This window comes from Salvelinus fontinalis, chromosome 17, assembly GCF_029448725.1.
Source record: "Salvelinus fontinalis isolate EN_2023a chromosome 17, ASM2944872v1, whole genome shotgun sequence".
Classification (NCBI taxonomy): domain Eukaryota; kingdom Metazoa; phylum Chordata; class Actinopteri; order Salmoniformes; family Salmonidae; genus Salvelinus; species Salvelinus fontinalis.
The window spans coordinates 7,046,166-7,067,132 of record NC_074681.1 but is presented as its reverse complement, the minus strand read 5'-3'; the positions used below and the strand labels follow the sequence as shown (position 1 = coordinate 7,067,132).

The 20,967-nt window shown below is 47.6% G+C and overlaps 1 protein-coding gene across 1 annotated transcript in view; it reads right to left on the bottom strand.

Annotated features, from left to right (window-relative positions):
- Positions 1-20,967, bottom strand: part of zzz3 (zinc finger, ZZ-type containing 3) — a 70,701-nt gene that overhangs the window by 12,870 nt on the left and 36,864 nt on the right. Inside the window, exons 3-10 of the mRNA XM_055866023.1 lie at positions 20,402-20,540; positions 19,952-20,099; positions 19,199-19,317; positions 14,040-14,111; positions 7,183-7,284; positions 6,396-6,491; positions 3,077-3,226; positions 364-498 (exon numbers count right to left, since the gene is read on the bottom strand). Of these exons, the coding sequence (XP_055721998.1) occupies positions 364-498; positions 3,077-3,226; positions 6,396-6,491; positions 7,183-7,284; positions 14,040-14,111; positions 19,199-19,317; positions 19,952-20,099; positions 20,402-20,540 (961 nt within the window). The remainder of the gene's footprint in view (positions 1-363; positions 499-3,076; positions 3,227-6,395; positions 6,492-7,182; positions 7,285-14,039; positions 14,112-19,198; positions 19,318-19,951; positions 20,100-20,401; positions 20,541-20,967) is intronic.

Below are 20,967 nucleotides of genomic sequence, written 5' to 3'. Positions count from 1 at the left end.
TGTATCCATGGTGATGTGTGTACCTTGTATCCATGGTGCAGGGCCATGCTACTCTCAGCCTGGATCTCATGGTGATGTGTGTACCTTGTATCCATGGTGATGTGTACCTTGTATCCATGGTGCAGGGCCATGCTACTCTCAGCCTGGATCTCCTGGTGATGTGTGTACCTTGTATCCATGGTGATGTGTACCTTGTATCCATGGTGCAGGGCCATGCTACTCTCAGCCTGGATCTCATGGTGATGTGTGTACCTTGTATCCATGGTGATGTGTGTACCTTGTATCCATGGTGCAGGGCCATGCTACTCTCAGCCTGGATCTCATGGTGATGTGTGTACCTTGTATCCATGGTGATGTGTGTACCTTGTATCCATGGTGCAGGGCCATGCTACTCTCAGCCTGGATCTCCTGCAGTTTGTGTTTCTTCATTCTCTTCAGCTCCAGAAGCTCCTTGTACTCCGGCAGGTGTCTCAACTCCACAGGTACACCCTCCTCATCCTGGACACACACACACACACACACACACACACACACACACGCACGCACGCACACACACACACACAAAATCAAATCAAATGTATTTATATAGCCCTTCGTACATCAGCTGATATCTCGAAGTGCTGTACAGAAACCCAGCCTAAAACCCCAAACAGCAAGCAATGCAGGTGTAGAAGCACGGTGGCTAGGAAAAACTCCCTAGAAAGGCCAAAACCTAGGAAGAAACCTAGAGAGGAACCAGGCTGTGAGGGGTGGCCAGTCCTCACACACTCTTTAGTATGACAGACTAAGAGTCAGGTTTCTGAAAAGGAGTGTTAGTAGTGACAGGAGCGGTCAAGACTAGAGACAAACGCCCTGCTTCCTGAATGACTGTCTGAGCTTAGCTGCTGACGCACTTTCACAGCACGTGTGGCTCCCGGCAGGGCACAGCGACCAGCTGGGTCTTAAAGGTCACAGACATCAGAAGCAGATGGAAATGAGAAAGAGAGAGAGAGTTAAGGGAGAGAGAGGAAAAAGAGAGACAGAGGAGAGAGGAGTGTGGTCAGTGTGTGGTACCGTGTGGTCAGTGTGTGGTACCGTGTGGTCAGTGTGTGTGGTACCGTGTGGTCAGTGTGTGTGGTACCGTGTGGTCAGTGTGTGTGGTACCGTGTGGTCAGTGTGTCGTACCGTGTGGTCAGTGTGTGGTACCGTGTGGTCAGCGTGTGTGGTACCGTGTGGTCAGTGTGTGTCGTACCGTGTGGTCAGTGTGTGGTACCGTGTGGTCAGTGTGTGGTACCGTGTGGTCAGCGTGTGTGGTACCGTGTGGTCAGTGTGTGGTACCGTGTGGTCAGTGTGTGTCGTACCGTGTGGTCAGTGTGTGGTACCGTGTGGTCAGTGTGTGGTACCGTGTGGTCAGTGTGTGGTACCGTGTGGTCAGTGTGTGGTACCGTGTGGTCAGTGTGTGGTACCGTGTGGTCAGTGTGTGGTACCGTGTGGTCAGTGTGTGGTACCGTGTGGTCAGTGTGTCGTACCGTGTGGTCAGTGTGTGGTACCGTGTGGTCAGTGTGTGGTAAGTGTGTGGTACCGTGTGGTCAGTGTGTGGTACCGTGTGGTCAGTGTGTGGTACCGTGTGGTCAGTGTGTGGTACCGTGTGGTCAGTGTGTGGTACCGTGTGGTCAGTGTGTGGTACCGTGTGGTCAGTGTGTGTCGTACCGTGTGGTCAGTGTGTGGTACCGTGTGGTCAGTGTGTGTGGTACCGTGTGGTCAGTGTGTGTGGTACCGTGTGGTCAGTGTGTGTGGTACCGTGTGGTCAGTGTGTCGTACCGTGTGGTCAGTGTGTGGTACCGTGTGGTCAGCGTGTGTGGTACCGTGTGGTCAGTGTGTGTCGTACCGTGTGGTCAGTGTGTGGTACCGTGTGGTCAGTGTGTGGTACCGTGTGGTCAGCGTGTGTGGTACCGTGTGGTCAGTGTGTGGTACCGTGTGGTCAGTGTGTGTCGTACCGTGTGGTCAGTGTGTGTCGTACCGTGTGGTCAGTGTGTGTGGTACCGTGTGGTCAGTGTGTGGTACCGTGTGGTCAGTGTGTGGTACCGTGTGGTCAGTGTGTGTCGTACCGTGTGGTCAGTGTGTGGTACCGTGTGGTCAGTGTGTGGTACCGTGTGGTCAGTGTGTGTCGTACCGTGTGGTCAGTGTGTGGTACCGTGTGGTCAGCGTGGGGTACCGTGTGGTCAGTGTGTGGTCAGTGTGTGGTACCGTGTGGTACCGTGTGGTCAGTGTGTGGTCAGTGTGTGGTACCGTGTGGTACCGTGTGGTCAGTGTGTGGTACCGTGTGGTCAGTGTGTGGTACCGTGTGGTCAGTGTGTGGTACCGTGTGGTCAGTGTGTCGTACCGTGTGGTACCGTGTGGTCAGTGTGTGGTACCGTGTGGTCAGCGTGTCGTACCGTGTGGTCAGCGTGTCGTACCGTGTGGTCAGCGTGTCGTACCGTGTGGTCAGTGTGTCGTACCGTGTGGTCAGTGTGTGGTACCGTGTGGTCAGCGTGTCGTACCATGTGGTCAGTGTGTCGTATCGTCTGGTCAGTGTGTGGTACCGTGTGGTCGGCGTGTCGTACCGTGTGGTCAGTGTGTGGTACCGTGTGGTCAGTGTGTGGTACCGTGTGGTCAGTGTGTGGTACCGTGTGGTCAGTGTGTGGTACCGTGTGGTCAGTGTGTCGTACAGTGTGGTCAGTGTGTGGTACCGTGTGGTCAGTGTGTGGTACCATGTGGTCAGCGTGTGGTAAGTGTGTGGTACCGTGTGGTCAGTGTGTGGTACCGTGTGGTCAGTGTGTGGTACCGTGTGGTCAGTGTGTGGTACCGTGTGGTCAGTGTGTCGTACAGTGTGGTCAGTGTGTGGTACCGTGTGGTCAGCGTGTGGTACCGTGTGGTCAGTGTGTGGTACCGTGTGGTCAGCGTGTGGTACCGTGTGGTCAGCGTGTGGTACCGTGTGGTCAGCGTGTGGTACCGTGTGGTCAGTGTGTCGTACCGTGTCGTCAGCGTGTGGTACCGTGTGGTCAGCGTGTCGTACCGTGTCGTCAGCGTGTGGTACCGTGTGGTCAGTGTGTCGTACCGTGTCGTCTCCATCGGGGTCCTGCAGGGCGCTATAGTAGGCCGCTCTCTCATCCTCTTCATCCATGTAGACAGGAGGCTCATATGACGTCAGGAAGGTAGACGGTCGGTACAGGTGCTTGTTCAGGTGGTGCTGCCTCTTATTGGACACCTACAGACAACAACAACATCACCATCATCACAACAACAACAACATCACCTACAGACAACAACATCACCTACAGACAACAACAACATCACCACCATCATCAACAACAACAACATCACCATCATCATCATCAACAACAACATCACCATCATCATCAACAACAACATCACCTACAGACAACAACAACAACACCTACAGACAACAACAACATCACCTACAGACAACAACAACATCACCACCATCATCAACAACAACAACATCACCTACAGACAACAACAACATCACCTACAGACAACAACAACATCACCTACAGACAACAACAACAACATCACCACCATCATCAACAACAACAACATCACCTACAGACAACAACAACATCACCATCATCAACAACAACATCACCTACAGACAACAACAACATCACCATCATCAACAACAACAACATCACCTACAGACAACAACATCACCTACAGACAACAACAGATTACTTATGATTGCAGATTATTTATAATTACAGATTATTTATGATTACAGATTAGCCACGTCTCTTAGTTATTTAACTAAACCCACTGGTTACGGACCCCAGCGCTGGTTATTTAACTAAACCCACTGGTTACGGACCCCAGCGCTGGTTATTTAACTAAACCCACTGGTTACGGACCCCAGCGCTGGTTATTTAACTAAACCCGTCTGGTTACGGACCCCAGCGCTGGTTATTTAACTAAACCCACTGGTTACGGACCCCAGCGCTGGTTATTTAACTAAACCCACTGGTTACGGACCCCAGCGCTGGTTATTTAACTAAACCCACTGGTTACGGACCCCAGCGCTGGTTATTTAACTAAACCCACTGGTTACGGACCCCAGCGCTGGTTATTTAACTAAACCCACTGGTTACGGACCCCAGCGCTGGTTATTTAACTAAACCCACTGGTTACGGACCCCAGCGCTGGTTATTTAACTAAACCCACTGGTTACGGACCCCAGCGCTGGTTATTTAACTAAACCCACTGGTTACGGACCCCAGCGCTGGTTATTTAACTAAACCCACTGGTTACGGACCCCAGCGCTGGTTATTTAACTAAACCCACTGGTTACGGACCCCAGCGCTGGTTATTTAACTAAACCCACTGGTTACGGACCCCAGCGCTGGTTATTTAACTAAACCCACTGGTTACGGACCCCAGCGCTGGTTATTTAACTAAACCCACTGGTTACGGACCCCAGCGCTGGTTATTTAACTAAACCCACTGGTTACGGACCCCAGCGCTGGTTATTTAACTAAACCCACTGGTTACGGACCCCAGCGCTGGTTATTTAACTAAACCCACTGGTTACGGACCCCAGCGCTGGTTATTTAACTAAACCCACTGGTTACGGACCCCAGCGCTGGTTATTTAACTAAACCCACTGGTTACGGACCCCAGCGCTGGTTATTTAACTAAACCCACTGGTTACGGACCCCAGCGCTGGTTATTTAACTAAACCCACTGGTTACGGACCCCAGCGCTGGTTATTTAACTAAACCCACTGGTTACGGACCCCAGCGCTGGTTATTTAACTAAACCCACTGGTTACGGACCCCAGCGCTGGTTATTTAACTAAACCCACTGGTTACGGACCCCAGCGCTGGTTATTTAACTAAACCCACTGGTTACGGACCCCAGCGCTGGTTATTTAACTAAACCCACTGGTTACGGACCCCAGCGCTGGTTATTTAACTAAACCCACTGGTTACGGACCCCAGCGCTGGTTATTTAACTAAACCCACTGGTTACGGACCCCAGCGCTGGTTATTTAACTAAACCCACTGGTTACGGACCCCAGCGCTGGTTATTTAACTAAACCCACTGGTTACGGACCCCAGCGCTGGTTATTTAACTAAACCCACTGGTTACGGACCCCAGCGCTGGTTATTTAACTAAACCCACTGGTTACGGACCCCAGCGCTGGTTATTTAACTAAACCCACTGGTTACGGACCCCAGCGCTGGTTATTTAACTAAACCCACTGGTTACGAACCCCAGCGCTGGTTATTTAACTAAACCCACTGGTTACGGACCCCAGCGCTGGTTATTTAACTAAACCCACTGGTTACGGACCCCAGCGCTGGTTATTTAACTAAACCCACTGGTTACGGACCCCAGCGCTGGTTATTTAACTAAACCCACTGGTTACGGACCCCAGCGCTGGTTATTTAACTAAACCCACTGGTTACGGACCCCAGCGCTGGTTATTTAACTAAACCCACTGGTTACGGACCCCAGCGCTGGTTATTTAACTAAACCCGTCTGGTTACGGACCCCAGCGCTGGTTATTTAACTAAACCCGTCTGGTTACGGACCCCAGCGCTGGTTATTTAACTAAACCCACTGGTTACGGACCCCAGCGCTGGTTATTTAACTAAACCCACTGGTTACGGACCCCAGCGCTGGTTATTTAACTAAACCCACTGGTTACGGACCCCAGCGCTGGTTATTTAACTAAACCCACTGGTTACGGACCCCAGCGCTGGTTATTTAACTAAACCCACACATCCAGAGGTGAACAAAGGTAAGCCAGTTCAGAGCAACAACAAAATGTCTGGGGAGAGGAGAGGTGAGGTGAGGAGAGGAGAGGTGAGGAGAGGGAGAGGGAGAGGGGGAGATAGAGGAGGGGAGAGGAGAGATAGAGGAGAGGAGAGGGAGAGGAGAGATAGAGGAGGGGAGAGGAGAGATAGAGGAGATGAGAGGAGAGATAGAGGAGGAGAGGTGAGGTGAGGAGAGGAGAGGTGAGGTGAGGGAAAGGGGGAGATAGAGGAGGGGAGAGATAGAGGAGAGATAGAGGAGGGGAGAGGAGAGGAGAGGAGAGGTGAGGTGAGGAGAGGTGAGGGAAAGGGGGAGATAGAGGAGGGGAGAGATAGAGGAGAGATAGAGGAGGGGAGAGGAGAGATAGAGGAGAGATAGAGGAGGGGAGAGGAGAGATAGAGGAGAGATAGAGGAGGGGAGAGGAGAGGTAGAGGAGAGATAGAGGAGGGGAGAGGAGAGATAGAGGAGGGGAGAGATAGAGGAGATGAGAGGAGAGATAGAGGAGGAGAGGTGAGGTGAGGAGAGGGGGAGATAGAGGAGAGATAGAGGAGGGGAGAGGAGAGGTGAGGTAGAGGAGAGGAGGAGGTTTGAGAATATGTAGATACCTTCTTGCTGTACATGCACATGTTGGGAGTCCTCCCAGGAACAGGGATCCCTGCTTTAGTCAGTTTGATGAAGTACTTCTGTACGCGGCTGGCCACCTGCACGCACACACACACACACACACACACACACACACACACACACACACACACACACACACACACACACACACACACACACACACACACACACACACACACACACACACACACACACACACACACACACACACACACACACACACACACACACACACACATCAGTGTGTTATATTAACCTGTTTCTCTGACCTGTACCCAGATCAGTGTGTTATATTACCTGTTTCTCTGACCTGTACCCAGATCAGTATGTTATATTACCTGTTTCTCTGACCTGTACCCAGATAAGTATGTTATATTACCTGTTTCTCTGACCTGTACCCAGATCAGTATGTTATATTACCTGTTTCTCTGACCTGTACCCAGATAAGTATGTTATATTACCTGTTTCTCTGACCTGTACCCAGATCAGTATGTTATATTACCTGTTTCTCTGACCTGTACCCAGATCAGTATGTTATATAACCTGTTTCTCTGACCTGTACCCAGATAAGTATGTTATATTACCTGTTTCTCTGACCTGTACCCAGATCAGTGTGTTATATTACCTGTTTCTCTGACCTGTACCCAGATCAGTATGTTATATTACCTGTTTCTCTGAGGACCTGCTCACACATACCTTTGAAATGTAAGTGTGTATCTCAGTGTGTGTGTGTGTGTGTGTGTGTGTGTGTGTGTGTGTGTGTGTGACCTGTTTAGCGGTCCTGTTGCCCAGGGCGTCAGCTATCTTCTGCCAGCGTTTAGACTCCACCTCCTCAGGAGGAAACTGCAGTAGAAGAAGCTCCAGCTTTTTCTACACACACACACACACACACACACACACACACACACAGAGAGAGGGAAAATCAATCAAATTTATTCATAAAGCCCTTCGTACATCAGCTGATATCTCAAAGTGCTGTACAGAAACCCAGCCTAAAACCCCACACTGCAAGCAATGCAGGTGTAGAAGCACGGTGGCTGGGAAAAACTCCCTAGAAAGGCCAGAACCTAGGAAGAAACCTAGAGAGGAACCAGGCTCTGAGGGGTGGCCAGTCCTCTTCTGGCTGTGCCGGGTGGAGATTATAACAGAGCACATGGCCGATTAATTAGGGCCGATTTCAAGTTTTCATAACAATCGGTAATTGGCCTTTTTGGACGCCGATTATATTGCAATCCACGAGGAGACCGCGTGGCAGGCTGACCACCTGTTACGCGAGTGCAGCGTCAAAAGGACCTTGTGGCTGCAAGGAGCCAAGGTAAGGTGCTAGCTAGCATTAAACTTATCTTATAAAGAAACAATCAATCTTCACATAATCAGTAGTTAACTACACATGGTTGATGATATTACTAGGTTAACTACACATGGTTGATGATATTACTAGGTTAACTACACATGGTTGATGATATTACTAGGTTAACTACACATGGTTGATGATATTACTAGGTTAACTACACATGGTTGATGATATTACTAGGTTAACTACACATGGTTGATGATATTACTAGGTTAACTACACATGGTTGATGATATTACTAGGTTAACTACACATGGTTGATGATATTACTAGGTTAACTACACATGGTTGATGATATTACTAGGTTAACTACACATGGTTGATGATATTACTAGGTTAACTACACATGGTTGATGATATCACTAGGTTAACTACACATGGTTGATGATATTACTAGGTTAACTACACATGGTTGATGATATCACTAGGTTAACTACACATGGTTGATGATATTACTAGGTTAACTACACATGGTTGATGATATTACTAGGTTAACTACACATGGTTGATGATATTACTAGGTTAACTACACATGGTTGATGATATTACTAGGTTAACTACACATGGTTGATGATATTACTAGGTTAACTAGCTTGTCCTGCGTTGCATATAATCAATGTGGTGCCTGTTAATTTATCATCAAATCACAGCCTACTTCAACTTCGCGAAAAAGGTGATGATTTAACAAAAGTGCATTCGCGAAAAAAGCACACAAATGTACCTAACCATAAACATCGATGCCTTTCTTAAAATCAATACACAGAAGTATATACTTTTTTAAAACCTGCATATTTAGTTAAAATAATAACTAAACTAATAATATTTATTTTAACTATATTATTTATTAGTATATTATATTACTATACTATATTATAACTATATTAATATTTATTTTAATATTTAGTTAAAATAAATGCATGTTTGCAGCCAATATTAACCAGGGAAATTGTGTCACTTCTCTTGCGTTCATTGCACGCAGAGTCAGGGTATTTGCAACAGACTAATTAATTTGCCAGAATTGTACATAATTATGACATAACATTGAAGGTTGTGCAATGTAACAGGAATATTTAGACTTAGGGATGCCACCCGTTAGAAAAACTACGGAACGGCTCCATATTTCACTGAAAAAATAAACTTTTTGTTTTCGAGATGATAGTTTCCGGATTCGACCATATTAATGACCAAAGGCTCGTATTTCTGTGTGTTATTATGTTATAATTAAGTCTATGATTTAATATTTGATAGAGCAGTCTGACTGAGCGGTGGTAGGCAGCAGCAGTCTCGTAAGCATTCATTCAAACAGCACTTAACTGAGTTTTCCAGCAGCTCTTCTCTGTGCTTCAAGCACAGCGCTGTTTATGACTTCAAGCCTATCAACTCCTGAGATTAGGCTGGCAATACTAAAGTACCTATTAGAACATCCAATAGGCAAAGGTATATGAAATACAAATGGTAGAGAGAGAAATAGTCCTATAATTCCTATAATAACCTCAACCTAAAACTTCTTACCTGGGAATATTGAAGACTCGTGTTAAAAGGAACCACCAGTTTTCATATGTTCTCATGTTCTGAGCAAGGACCTTAAACGTTAGCTTTCTGACATGGCACATATTGCACTTTTACTTTCTTCTCCAACACTTTGTTTTTGCATTGTTTAAACCAAATTGAACATGTTTCATTATTTATTTGAGACTAAATAGATTTTATTCATGTATTATATTAAGTTAAAATAAAAGTGTTCATTGTAATTATTACAAATATATATAAAAATTATCCAATTAATCAGTATCTGCTTTTTTTGGTCCTCCAATAATCGGTATCGGCGTTGAAAAATCATAAATCGGTCGACCTCTAGTTCATAGATGACCAGCAGGTTCAAATAATATTAATCACAGTGGTTGTAGAGGATGCAACAGGTCAGCACCTCAGGAGTAAATGTCAGTTGGCTTTTCATAGCCGATCATTCAGAGTTAGCTTGATGAGCTTGATGCCTTGATAAGCTCCTTTCCTGAGGACGGCTCACCTCTCACAGTTCTGGGTGACTTTAACCTCCCCATGTCTACCTTTGACTCATTCCTCTCCGCCTCCTTCTTTCCACTCCTCTCCTCTTTTGACCTCACCCTCTCACCTTCCCCCCCTACTCACAAGGCAGGCAATACGCTTGACCTCATCTTTACTAGATGCTGTTCTTCCACTAACCTCATTGCAACTCCCCTCCAAGTCTCCGACCACTACCTTGTATCCTTTTCCCTCTCGCTCTCATCCAACACTTCCCACACTGCCCCTACTCGGATGGTATCGCGCCGTCCCAACCTTCGCTCTCTCTCCCCCGCTACTCTCTCCTCTTCCATCCTATCATCTCTTCCCTCTGCCCAAACCTTCTCCAACCTATCTCCTGATTCTGCCTCCTCAACCCTCCTCTCCTCCCTTTCTGCATCCTTTGACTCTCTATGTCCCCTATCCTCCAGGCCGGCTCGGTCCTCCCCTCCCGCTCCGTGGCTCGACGACTCATTGCGAGCTCACAGAACAGGGCTCCGGGCAGCCGAGCGGAAATGGAGGAAAACTCGCCTCCCTGCGGACCTGGCATCCTTTCACTCCCTCCTCTCTACATTTTCCTCTTCTGTCTCTGCTGCTAAAGCCACTTTCTACCACTCTAAATTCCAAGCATCTGCCTCTAACCCTAGGAAGCTCTTTGCCACCTTCTCCTCCCTCCTGAATCCTCCTCCCCCTCCCCCCCCCCTCCTCCCTCTCTGCAGACGACTTCGTCAACCATTTTGAAAAGAAGGTCGACGACATCCGATCCTCGTTTGCTAAGTCAAACGACACCGCTGGTTCTGCTCACACTGCCCAACCCTGTGCTCTGACCTCTTTCTCTCCTCTCTCTCCAGATGAAATCTCGCGTCTTGTGACGGCCGGCCGCCCAACAACCTGCCCGCTTGACCCTATCCCCTCCTCTCTTCTCCAGACCATTTCCGGAGACCTTCTCCCTTACCTCACCTCGCTCATCAACTCATCCCTGACCGCTGGCTACGTCCCTTCCGTCTTCAAGAGAGCGAGAGTTGCACCCCTTCTGAAAAAACCTACACTCGATCCCTCCGATGTCAACAACTACAGACCAGTATCCCTTCTTTCTTTTCTCTCCAAAACTCTTGAACGTGCCGTCCTTGGCCAGCTCTCCTGCTATCTCTCTCAGAATGACCTTCTTGATCCAAATCAGTCAGGTTTCAAGACTAGTCACTCAACTGAGACTGCTCTTCTCTGTATCACGGAGGCGCTCCGCACTGCTAAAGCTAACTCTCTTTCCTCTGCTCTCATCCTTCTAGACCTATCGGCTGCCTTCGATACTGTGAACCATCAGATCCTCCTCTCCACCCTCTCCGAGTTGGGCATCTCCGGCGCGGCCCACGCTTGGATTGCGTCCTACCTGACAGGTCGCTCCTACCAGGTGGCGTGGCGAGAATCTGTCTCCTCACCACGCGCTCTCACCACTGGTGTCCCCCAGGGCTCTGTTCTAGGCCCTCTCCTATTCTCGCTATACACCAAGTCACTTGGCTCTGTCATAACCTCACATGGTCTCTCCTATCATTGCTATGCAGACGACACACAACTAATCTTCTCCTTTCCCCCTTCTGATGACCAGGTGGCGAATCGCATCTCTGCATGTCTGGCAGACATATCAGTGTGGATGACGGATCACCACCTCAAGCTGAACCTCGGCAAGACGGAGCTGCTCTTCCTCCCGGGGAAGGACTGTCCGTTCCATGATCTCGCCATCACGGTTGACAACTCCATTGTGTCCTCCTCCCAGAGCGCTAAGAACCTTGGCGTGATCCTGGACAACACCCTGTCGTTCTCAACTAACATCAAGGCGGTGGCCCGTTCCTGTAGGTTCATGCTCTACAACATCCGCAGAGTACGACCCTGCCTCACACAGGAAGCGGCGCAGGTCCTAATCCAGGCACTTGTCATCTCCCGTCTGGATTACTGCAACTCGCTGTTGGCTGGGCTCCCTGCCTGTGCCATCAAACCCCTACAACTCATCCAGAACGCCGCAGCCCGTCTGGTGTTCAACCTTCCCAAGTTCTCTCACGTCACCCCGCTCCTCCGCTCTCTCCACTGGCTTCCAGTTGAAGCTCGCATCCGCTACAAGACCATGGTGCTTGCCTACGGAGCTGTGAGGGGAACGGCACCTCAGTACCTTCAGGCTCTGATCAGGCCCTACACCCAAACAAGGGCACTGCGTTCATCCACCTCTGGCCTGCTCGCCTCCCTACCACTGAGGAAGTACAGTTCCCGCTCAGCCCAGTCAAAACTGTTCGCTGCTCTGGCACCCCAATGGTGGAACAAACTCCCTCACGACGCCAGGACAGCGGAGTCAATCACCACCTTCCGGAGACACCTGAAACCCCACCTCTTCAAGGAATACCTAGGATAGGATAAAGCAATCCTTCTGCCCCCCCCCCCCCCCCTTAAAAGATTTAGATGCACTATTGTAAAGTGGCTGCTCCACTGGATGTCATTAGGTGAATGCACCAATTTGTAAGTCGCTCTGGATAAGAGCGTCTGCTAAATGACTTAAATGTAAAAATGTAAATGTAAGTTAGAGACAGCAGGTGCGGTAGAGAGAGAAGACAGCAGGTGCGGTAGAGAGAGAAGACAGCAGGTGCGGTAGAGAGAGAAGACAGCAGGTGCGGTAGAGAGAGAAGACAGCAGGTGCGGTAGAGAGAGAAGACAGCAGGTGCGGTAGAGAGAGAAGACAGCAGGTGCGGTAGAGAGAGAAGACAGCAGGTGCGGTAGAGAGAGAAGACAGCAGGTGCGGTAGAGAGAGAAGACAGCAGGTGCGGTAGAGAGAGAAGACAGCAGGTGCGGTAGAGAGAGAAGACAGCAGGTGCGGTAGAGAGAGAAGACAGCAGGTGCGGTAGAGAGAGAAGACAGCAGGTGCGGTAGAGAGAGAAGACAGCAGGTGCGGTAGAGAGAGAGACAGCAGGTGCGGTAGAGAGAGAAGACAGCAGGTGCGGTAGAGAGAGAAGACAGCAGGTGCGGTAGAGAGAGAAGACAGCAGGTGCGGTAGAGAGAGAAGACAGCAGGTGCGGTAGAGAGAGAAGACAGCAGGTGCGGTAGAGAGAGAAGACAGCAGGTGCGGTAGAGAGAGAAGACAGCAGGTGCGGTAGAGAGAGAAGACAGCAGGTGCGGTAGAGAGAGAAGACAGCAGGTGCGGTAGAGAGAGAAGACAGCAGGTGCGGTAGAGAGAGAAGACAGCAGGTGCGGTAGAGAGAGAAGACAGCAGGTGCGGTAGAGAGAGAAGACAGCAGGTGCGGTAGAGAGAGAAGACAGCAGGTGCGGTAGAGAGAGAGACAGCAGGTGCGGTAGAGAGAGAGACAGCAGGTGCGGTAGAGAGAGAAGACAGCAGGTGCGGTAGAGAGAGAGACAGCAGGTGCGGTAGAGAAAGAGACAGCAGGTGCGGTAGAGAGAGAGACAGCAGGTGCGGTAGAGAGAGAGACAGCAGGTGCGGTAGAGAGAGAGACAGCAGGTGCGGTAGAGAGAGAGACAGCAGGTGCGGTAGAGAGAGAAGACAGCAGGTGCGGTAGAGAGAGAGACAGCAGGTGCGGTAGAGAGAGAGACAGCAGGTGCGGTAGAGAGAGAAGACAGCAGGTGCGGTAGAGAGAGAGACAGCAGGTGCGGTAGAGAGAGAAGACAGCAGGTGCGGTAGAGAGAGAAGACAGCAGGTGCGGTAGAGAGAGAAGACAGCAGGTGCGGTAGAGAGAGAAGACAGCAGGTGCGGTAGAGAGAGAAGACAGCAGGTGCGGTAGAGAGAGAAGACAGCAGGTGCGGTAGAGAGAGAAGACAGCAGGTGCGGTAGAGAGAGAAGACAGCAGGTGCGGTAGAGAGAGAAGACAGCAGGTGCGGTAGAGAGAGAAGACAGCAGGTGCGGTAGAGAGAGAGACAGCAGGTGCGGTAGAGAGAGAGACAGCAGGTGCGGTAGAGAGAGAAGACAGCAGGTGCGGTAGAGAGAGAGACAGCAGGTGCGGTAGAGAGAGAGACAGCAGGTGCGGTAGAGAGAGAAGACAGCAGGTGCGGTAGAGAGAGAGACAGCAGGTGCGGTAGAGAGAGAGACAGTCGAAAGACCACAGACACACATTTGATCTGATCTCTAGTAAAAACATAAAAAAGAATAACAAAACACACACACACACACACACACACACACACACACACACACACACACACACACACACACACACACACACACACACACCCTTGTCAGTACCTGTTCTTCCACGGTCCACAGCTGGTTAAAGGTGTCAGGTTTACTCTGGTGACACAGCCGCCCTCGGATCATCTGGACACAGACAGACAGGTTAGAGAGAGACGGGTAGACAGACAGGTTAGAGAGAGACGGGTAGACAGACAGGTTAGAGAGAGAAGGGTAGACAGACAGACAGGTTAGAGAGAGAAGGGTAGACAGACAGACAGACAGACAGGTTAGAGAGAGAAGGGTAGACAGACAGACAGACAGACAGGTTAGAGAGAGACGGGTAGACAGACAGACAGGTTAGAGAGAGAAGGGTAGACAGACAGACAGGTTAGAGAGAGAAGGGTAGACAGACAGGTTAGAGAGAGACGGGTAGACAGACAGGTTAGAGAGAGACGGGTAGACAGACAGGTTAGAGAGAGACGGGTAGACAGACAGACAGGTTAGAGAGAGAAGGGTAGACAGACAGACAGGTTAGAGAGAGAAGGGTAGACAGACAGACAGGTTAGAGAGAGAAGGGTAGACAGACAGACAGACAGGTTAGAGAGAGAAGGGTAGACAGACAGACAGACAGACAGGTTAGAGAGAGAAGGGTAGACAGACAGGTTAGAGAGAGAAGGGTAGACAGAAAGACAGGTTAGAGAGAGACGGGTAGACAGAAAGACAGGTTAGAGAGAGACGGGTAGACAGACAGACAGGTTAGAGAGAGACAGGTAGACAGACAGACAGGTTAGAGAGAGACAGGTAGACAGACAGACAGGTTAGAGAGAGACAGGTAGACAGACAGACAGGTTAGAGAGAGACGGGTAGACAGACAGACAGGTTAGAGAGAGACAGGTAGACAGACAGACAGGTTAGAGAGACGGGTAGACAGACAGACAGGTTAGAGAGAGACGGGTAGACAGACAGACAGGTTAGAGAGAGACGGGTAGACAGACAGACAGGTTAGAGAGAGACGGGTAGACAGACAGACAGGTTAGAGAGAGACGGGTAGACAGACAGACAGGTTAGAGAGAGACGGGTAGACAGACAGACAGGTTAGAGAGAGACGGGTAGACAGACAGACAGGTTGGAGAGAGACGGGTAGACAGACAGACAGGTTGGAGAGAGACGGGTAGACAGACAGACAAGTTAGAGACACGGGTAGACAGACAGGCACAATCCAGGAATAAATTAATGACGTGAGGGGTTGCATCCATAGGTCTCTGTAAGTAGTGCACTATGTAGGGAATAGGATCTAAAGTAGTGCACTATATAGGGAATAGGGTACCATAAGACTAAGGTCTAAAGTAGTGCACTATATATAGGCTTCCATTGGGACGCAGGCATGATGTGATGTTTGTTAAAGCGCCTTGGAGATGTCTAATCTACACAATCAATTAAACTGACCGCTTTCAGACAAACGTGTAGAAAGAGAGAGACAGAGAGAGAGAGAGAGAGAGACAGACAGAGACACAGAGAGAGAGACAGAGAGACAGAGACACAGAGAGACAGGAAGGAAGGTCTGCTCTCATGCTTCCATAGATACCATCTCTTACTCATGCTTAACCATGTGATGTAGTATGTGTAAAGAGACAGAGTGGAGTGTATAAAGAGACGGAGTGGAGTGTATAAAGAGACGGAGTGGAGTGTATAAAGAGACGGAGTGGAGTGTATAAAGAGACAGAGTGGAGTGTATAAAGAGACGGAGTGGAGTGTATAAAGAGACAGAGTGGAGTATGTAAAGAGACAGAGTGGAGTGTATAAAGAGACGGGGTGGAGTGTATAAAGAGACGGAGTGGAGTGTATGAAGAGACGGAGTGGAGTGTATAAAGAGACGGAGTGGAGTGTGTAAAGAGACGAAGTGGAGTGTATAAAGAGACGGAGTGGAGTGTATGAAGAGACGGAGTGGAGTGTATAAAGAGACGGAGTGGAGTGTGTAAAGAGACGAAGTGGAGTGTGTAAAGAGACGGAGTGGAGTGTATAAAGAGACGGAGTGGAGTGTATAAAGAGACGGAGTGGAGTGTATAAAGAGACGGAGTGGAGTGTATAAAGAGACGGAGTGGAGTGTATAAAGAGACGGAGTGGAGTGTATAAAGAGACGGAGTGGAGTGTATAAAGAGACAGAGTGGAGTGTATAAAGAGACGGAGTGGAGTGTATAAAGAGACGGAGTGGAGTGTATAAAGAGACGGAGTGGAGTGTATAAAGAGACAGAGTGGAGTGTGTAAAGAGACGGAGTGGAGTGTATAAAGAGACGGGGTGGAGTGTATAAAGAGACGGAGTGGAGTGTGTAAAGAGACGAAGTGGAGTGTGTAAAGAGACGGAGTGGAGTGTATAAAGAGACGGAGTGGAGTGTATAAAGAGACGGAGTGGAGTGTATAAAGAGACGGAGTGGAGTGTGTAAAGAGACGGAGTGGAGTGTGTAAAGAGACGGAGTGGAGTGTGTAAAGAGACGGAGTGGAGTGTGTAAAGAGACGGAGTGGAGTGTATAAAGAGACGGAGTGGAGTGAGTAAAGAGACGAGGTGGAGTGTATAAAGAGACGGAGTGGAGTGAGTAAAGAGACGAGGTGGAGTGTATAAAGAGACGGAGTGGAGTGTATAAAGAGACGGAGTGGAGTGTGTAAAGAGACGGGGTGGAGTGTGTGTATCACAGTAACTAGTAGAGGGCGGAGGTACACCAGACCGGGCACTAACTTCAGAACATTTATATTTGAGTCATTTAGCAGAAGCTCTTATCCAGAGCGACAGATGTTTCACCTAGTTGGCTCGGGGATTCGAAGCAGTAACCCCCAACACACTTAACCACTAGACTACCTGCCGTTCCAACAAATGTGTTCATTGAGAACAGAGAATAGTAACTATGGTTGAACAGTGCCTTCACAGAGTATTCTTACCCTTTGACATTTTGTTGTGTTCCAGCCTGAACTCAAAACGGAATAAATATTGTTTTCTCCCACCTCACCCATATCTCACCCAAAATGGTTCTCCCACCTCACCCATATCTCACCCAAAATGGTTCTCCCACCTCACCCATATCTCACCCAAAATGGTTCTCCCACCTCACCCATATCTCACCCAAAATGGTTCTCCCACCTCACCCATATCTCACCCAAAATGGTTCTCCCACCTCACCCATATCTCACCCAAAATGGTTCTCCCACCTCACCCATATCTCACCCAAAATAGTTCTCCCACCTCACCCATATCTCACCCAAAATAGTTCTCCCACCTCACCCATATCTCACCCAAAATGGAAACATGCTTCTAGAAATCTTTTGCAAGTTTACGGAAAAGTAATTCACATAAGTATTCACATTTACATAAGTATTTACATAAGTATTCACATTTACATAAGTATTTACGTAAGTATTCACATTTACATAAGTATTCACATAAGTATTCACATTTCCACATTTCCATAAGTATTCACATAAGTATTCACATTTACATAAGTATTCACACCCCTGAAGCAATATATGTTAGAAGCACTGTTTGCAGTGATCACAGATGTGAATCTTTCTGGGTCTCTAGGAACTTTGTTCACCTGGATTGTACAACATTTGCCATTTATTCTTTTCAAAATTCTTCAAACTCTGTCAAATTGGTTGTTGATCATTGCTAGACAACTATTTTCAGGTCTTGCCATAGATTTTCAAGTAGATTTAAGTTTAAACTAACTCGGCCATTCAGGGACATTCACTGCCTTCTTGGTAAGTAATTAAAGTGTAGATTTGGCCTTGTGTTTTAGGTTATTGTCCTGCTGAAAGGTGAATTAATCTCCCAGTGTCTGGTGGAAAGCAGACTGAACCAGGTTTTCCTCTAGGGTTTAGCCTGTGCTTAGGTCCATTCCATTTCTTATTTATCCTAAAAAACTCTCCAGTCCTTAATGATTACAAGCATACCCATAACATGACGCAGCCACTACTACGCTTGAAAATATGGAGAGGTACTCAGTAATGTGTTGTATTGGATTTGCCCCAAACCACAAGTTGTATTTAGGAGAAAAAGTGAATTGCTTTGCCATATTTTTTTGCAGTGTTACTTTAGTGCCTTGTAAACAGGATGCATGTTTTAGAATATTTTTTATTCTGTACAGGCTTCCTTCTTTTCACTCAGTCATTTAGGTTGGTATTGTGGAGTTACTACAATGTTGTTGATCCATCCTCAGTTTTCTCCCATCACAGCCATTAAACTCTGTAACTTTAAAACAGTCACCATTGGCCTCATGGTGAAATCCCAGAGTGGTTTCCTTCCTCTCCGGCAACTGAGTTAGGAAGGACACATGTCTCTTTGTAGTGACTGGGTGTATTGATACACCATCCAAAGTGTAATTATTAACTTCACAATGCTCAAAGAGATATTCAATGTCATATGTTTTATTTGTAGTCATCTACCAAAAGGAGCCCTTCTTTGCAAGGTATTGGAAAACCTCCCTGGCCATTGTGGTTGAATCTGTGTTTGAAATTCACAGCTCGACTGAGGGATCTTACAGATAATTGTATGTGTGGGGGTACAGAGACGAGGTAGTCATTCATAAATCATGTTAAACACTATTATTATACACAGAGTCCATGCAACTTATTATGTAACTTGTTGAGCACATTTTTACTCCTGAACTTATTGAGGCTCCTTGTCATAACAAAGGGGTTGATACTTATTGACTGAAGAGATTTCAGCTTTTCATTTTTTATTAATTTGTAAATATGTTGAAAAACATAATTCCTCTCATGTGGTATTATGGGTTATTTAGTGTAGGTCTAAATGGGTTATTTAGTGTAGGTCTAAAAAAAATCTAAATTTGTATTTATTGAACCTTTATTTAACTAGGGAAGTCAGTTAAGAACAAATTCTTATTTTCAATGACGGCCTATGAACAGTGGGTTAACTGCCTTGTTCAGGGGCAGAACGACAGATGTTTACCATGTCAGCTCGGGGGATTCGATCTAGCAACCTTTCGGTTACTAGTCCAACGCTTTAACCACTAGGCTACCTGCTCTAACCACTAGGCTACCTGCTTTAACCACTAGGCTACCCAATTTAATCCATTTTAAATTCAGGCTGTAAGGCAACAAAATGTGAAGAAAGTCAAGGCGCGTGAATATATTCTGAAGGCACTGAGTGTGTGTGTGTGTGTGTGTGTGTGTGTGGTGTGTGTGTTGGGTAGTGCAGCCATAACCATTGGCAGTGTGTTTACCTGTGAGTTGCTGCTGTTCTCCAGAGCGTCACTAGAGGGCAGAGCAGAGTACAGGGTCGACGATTCACCCTCCTTGTCCTTGGGATCCAAGGGGCTGATTGGTCGGTCTGGTAACCTGACTATAGTAGTAATAATAATACAGCACACTGATTGGTCAGTCTGGTCACCTGACTATAGTAATACAGCACACTGATTGGTCGGTCTGGTCACCTGACTATAGTAATAATAATAATACAGCACACCGATTGGTCAGTCTGGTCACCTGACTATAGTAGTAATAATACAGCACACTGATTGGTCAGTCTGGTCACCTGACTACAGTAGTAATAATCCAGCACACTGATTGGTCAGTCTGGTCACCTGACTATAGTAATCCAGCACACTGATTGGTCAGTCTGGTCACCTGACTATAGTAGTAATAATACAGCACACTGATTGGTCAGTCTGGTCACCTGACTATAGTAGTAATAATAATCCAGCACACTGATTGGTCAGTCTGGTCACCTGACTATAGTAATAATAATAATACAGCACACCGATTGGTCAGTCTGGTCACCTGACTATAATAATACAGCACACTGATTGGTCAGTCTGGTCACCTGACTATAGTAATACAGCACACTGATTGAAAACAGAAAGAACAAAGCATTTCCAAAACATTAGAAAATAAGACCCATTTCAATTATGAAATAAACAATTCATCAATCAAACAACTTAATTCATACGATGCCTTGTTGGTAACGGTCGACTAACCCTTATCGAATATGAGTTTGAGCCTCCTCGTTTTGCGTTTCTTGTCACAGAACTCCCTCTGGAAGTCTCCCAGCCCCGACGTGTACTGGTCCCATGAGATGTCTGGCAGCTGAACCACTCTCTGGGGCCGTGGCATGCCCAGTTCCACCTGGGGGTCAGAGGTAAGAACTCAGCAGGAAGTGACCTCATAGAACAAGACAGTAGCTTCAATCTGCCATATTGTGAGACACAACATTTCGTTTGGATAAATGGAGAGACAGACAGACAGACAGACAGAAACACACACACACAGAGAGAGAGACACACAGAGAGAGAGAGAGAGAGAGACAGAGAGAGAGGAACAACAAACCTGTTTCTGCTCTACAAAGCCGATGGGCTCAAAGAGGGTTATAATACATCATATACCAGGTTATAACAGGTTATAATCGTTACTATGACACAGAACAGTACCTGTTTCTGCAGCTGCTCCACAAAGCTGACGGGGTCTCGGAGAGCCTCCCTCTGCTGTATGACCAGACGCTCCAAGTCCAGTATACTCTGAGTTCTCTGGGCCTCCAACACACCTACAGTCTGGAGTAACCTCTGGTAACTGGTGGAGGGGGGGGGGGGGGGGGGGGGGGGGGGGGGGAATAAGAGGGGGGGGGGGTTAATTTGCTTATTAGGATCCCCATGACATTTTGCAGAAGCAGCACCTGCTCATCCTGGGGTCCACAAAAAAACACACAAGACATGACAAGTAACAAAACACTGATAGACAAGGACAGTCACACAAATGTAATCTACAACAATACACAAAGAACAATAATGTGTCTGTTTGTTCCCTTACGGTCCCCATTGTTCCACCAGGTGTATTTTTTTAAAGTCATTTTGCTGTTTGCTTTAATAACTGGAGATTGAAGGTATTGATCTGTATAATACTGTGAAGGTAGTTCCATGTGATCATGGCTCTGTGTAATACTGTGAAGGTAGTTCCATGAGATCATGGCTCTGTGTAATACTGTGAAGGTAGTTCCATG